This window comes from Charadrius vociferus, unplaced genomic scaffold (assembly GCF_000708025.1).
Source record: "Charadrius vociferus isolate BGI_N301 unplaced genomic scaffold, ASM70802v2 scaffold183, whole genome shotgun sequence".
Lineage (NCBI taxonomy): Eukaryota > Metazoa > Chordata > Aves > Charadriiformes > Charadriidae > Charadrius > Charadrius vociferus.
Window position 1 is genome coordinate 3,717,908 of NW_009648250.1, and position 676 is coordinate 3,718,583.

General features: G+C 53.3%; 1 protein-coding gene across 1 annotated transcript in view; it reads right to left on the bottom strand.

The window, feature by feature from the left end:
• Positions 1–215, bottom strand: part of MED18 (mediator complex subunit 18) — a 1,444-nt gene extending 1,229 nt beyond the window's left edge. Inside the window, exon 1 of the mRNA XM_009884303.1 lies at positions 27–215. Within this exon, the coding sequence (XP_009882605.1) occupies positions 27–215 (189 nt within the window). The remainder of the gene's footprint in view (positions 1–26) is intronic.
• Positions 216–676: the final 461 nt, after the last annotated feature.

Genomic DNA, 676 nt, shown 5'->3' on the forward strand with positions numbered 1-676 from the left:
CCTCTTTGGCTGCACCCGCAGCGCACTGCCTCCCCTCCGGCTTCCCACGCAGTGAAAGGTGAGCGCGTAAAATTTTGAGGAAAATCTTGGTCAGAAGTGTCCCGGTTTGCCCGGTGTCGGTGGGCTGGTGTAGGAGAAGGCCCAGCAGCCGAGGGGTCGGGGCACCCAGAGGGGTCGGGCTGGTGTTGGGGCACCTGCGGCAACGGGAGCGACATGGGAGCGATACCCGGGTTTGGGAACGCAGAGATCCTGCCTGTCGGGTGTCTCATCATCCGGACACCGCATGACTTGTGCCCTTCTTACTAGGCAGAAAAGCCTCCGTTTTGAGAAAGTAGCAGAAATGCGCAGTACGTATCAGTTAAATTCATTCCAGCAGATCCCAAACATGGAGTTATAAATTCGATTTTTATCCCTAGCTGTTTTTATAACAAGCTGCCATGCCGCACGGAAAGTAAACTGTCTTTCCTTTCATCAGTGTCTATACACCGTGGTGGAGTCCCCCTGCCTCCTCCAAACAAACTACATAAATATTAGCACAAGGCCAAACACCTGCAAATAAGAAATGGCATAAGCGTGTTCTCCTGAGGCAGTAATAATTTGTTTCGGCCCTGGTACATCAGAGCTAGATTGGGGCACAGCCGTGGGGTTGAAGTGGGGTGACTGCAGGGGCACAGTG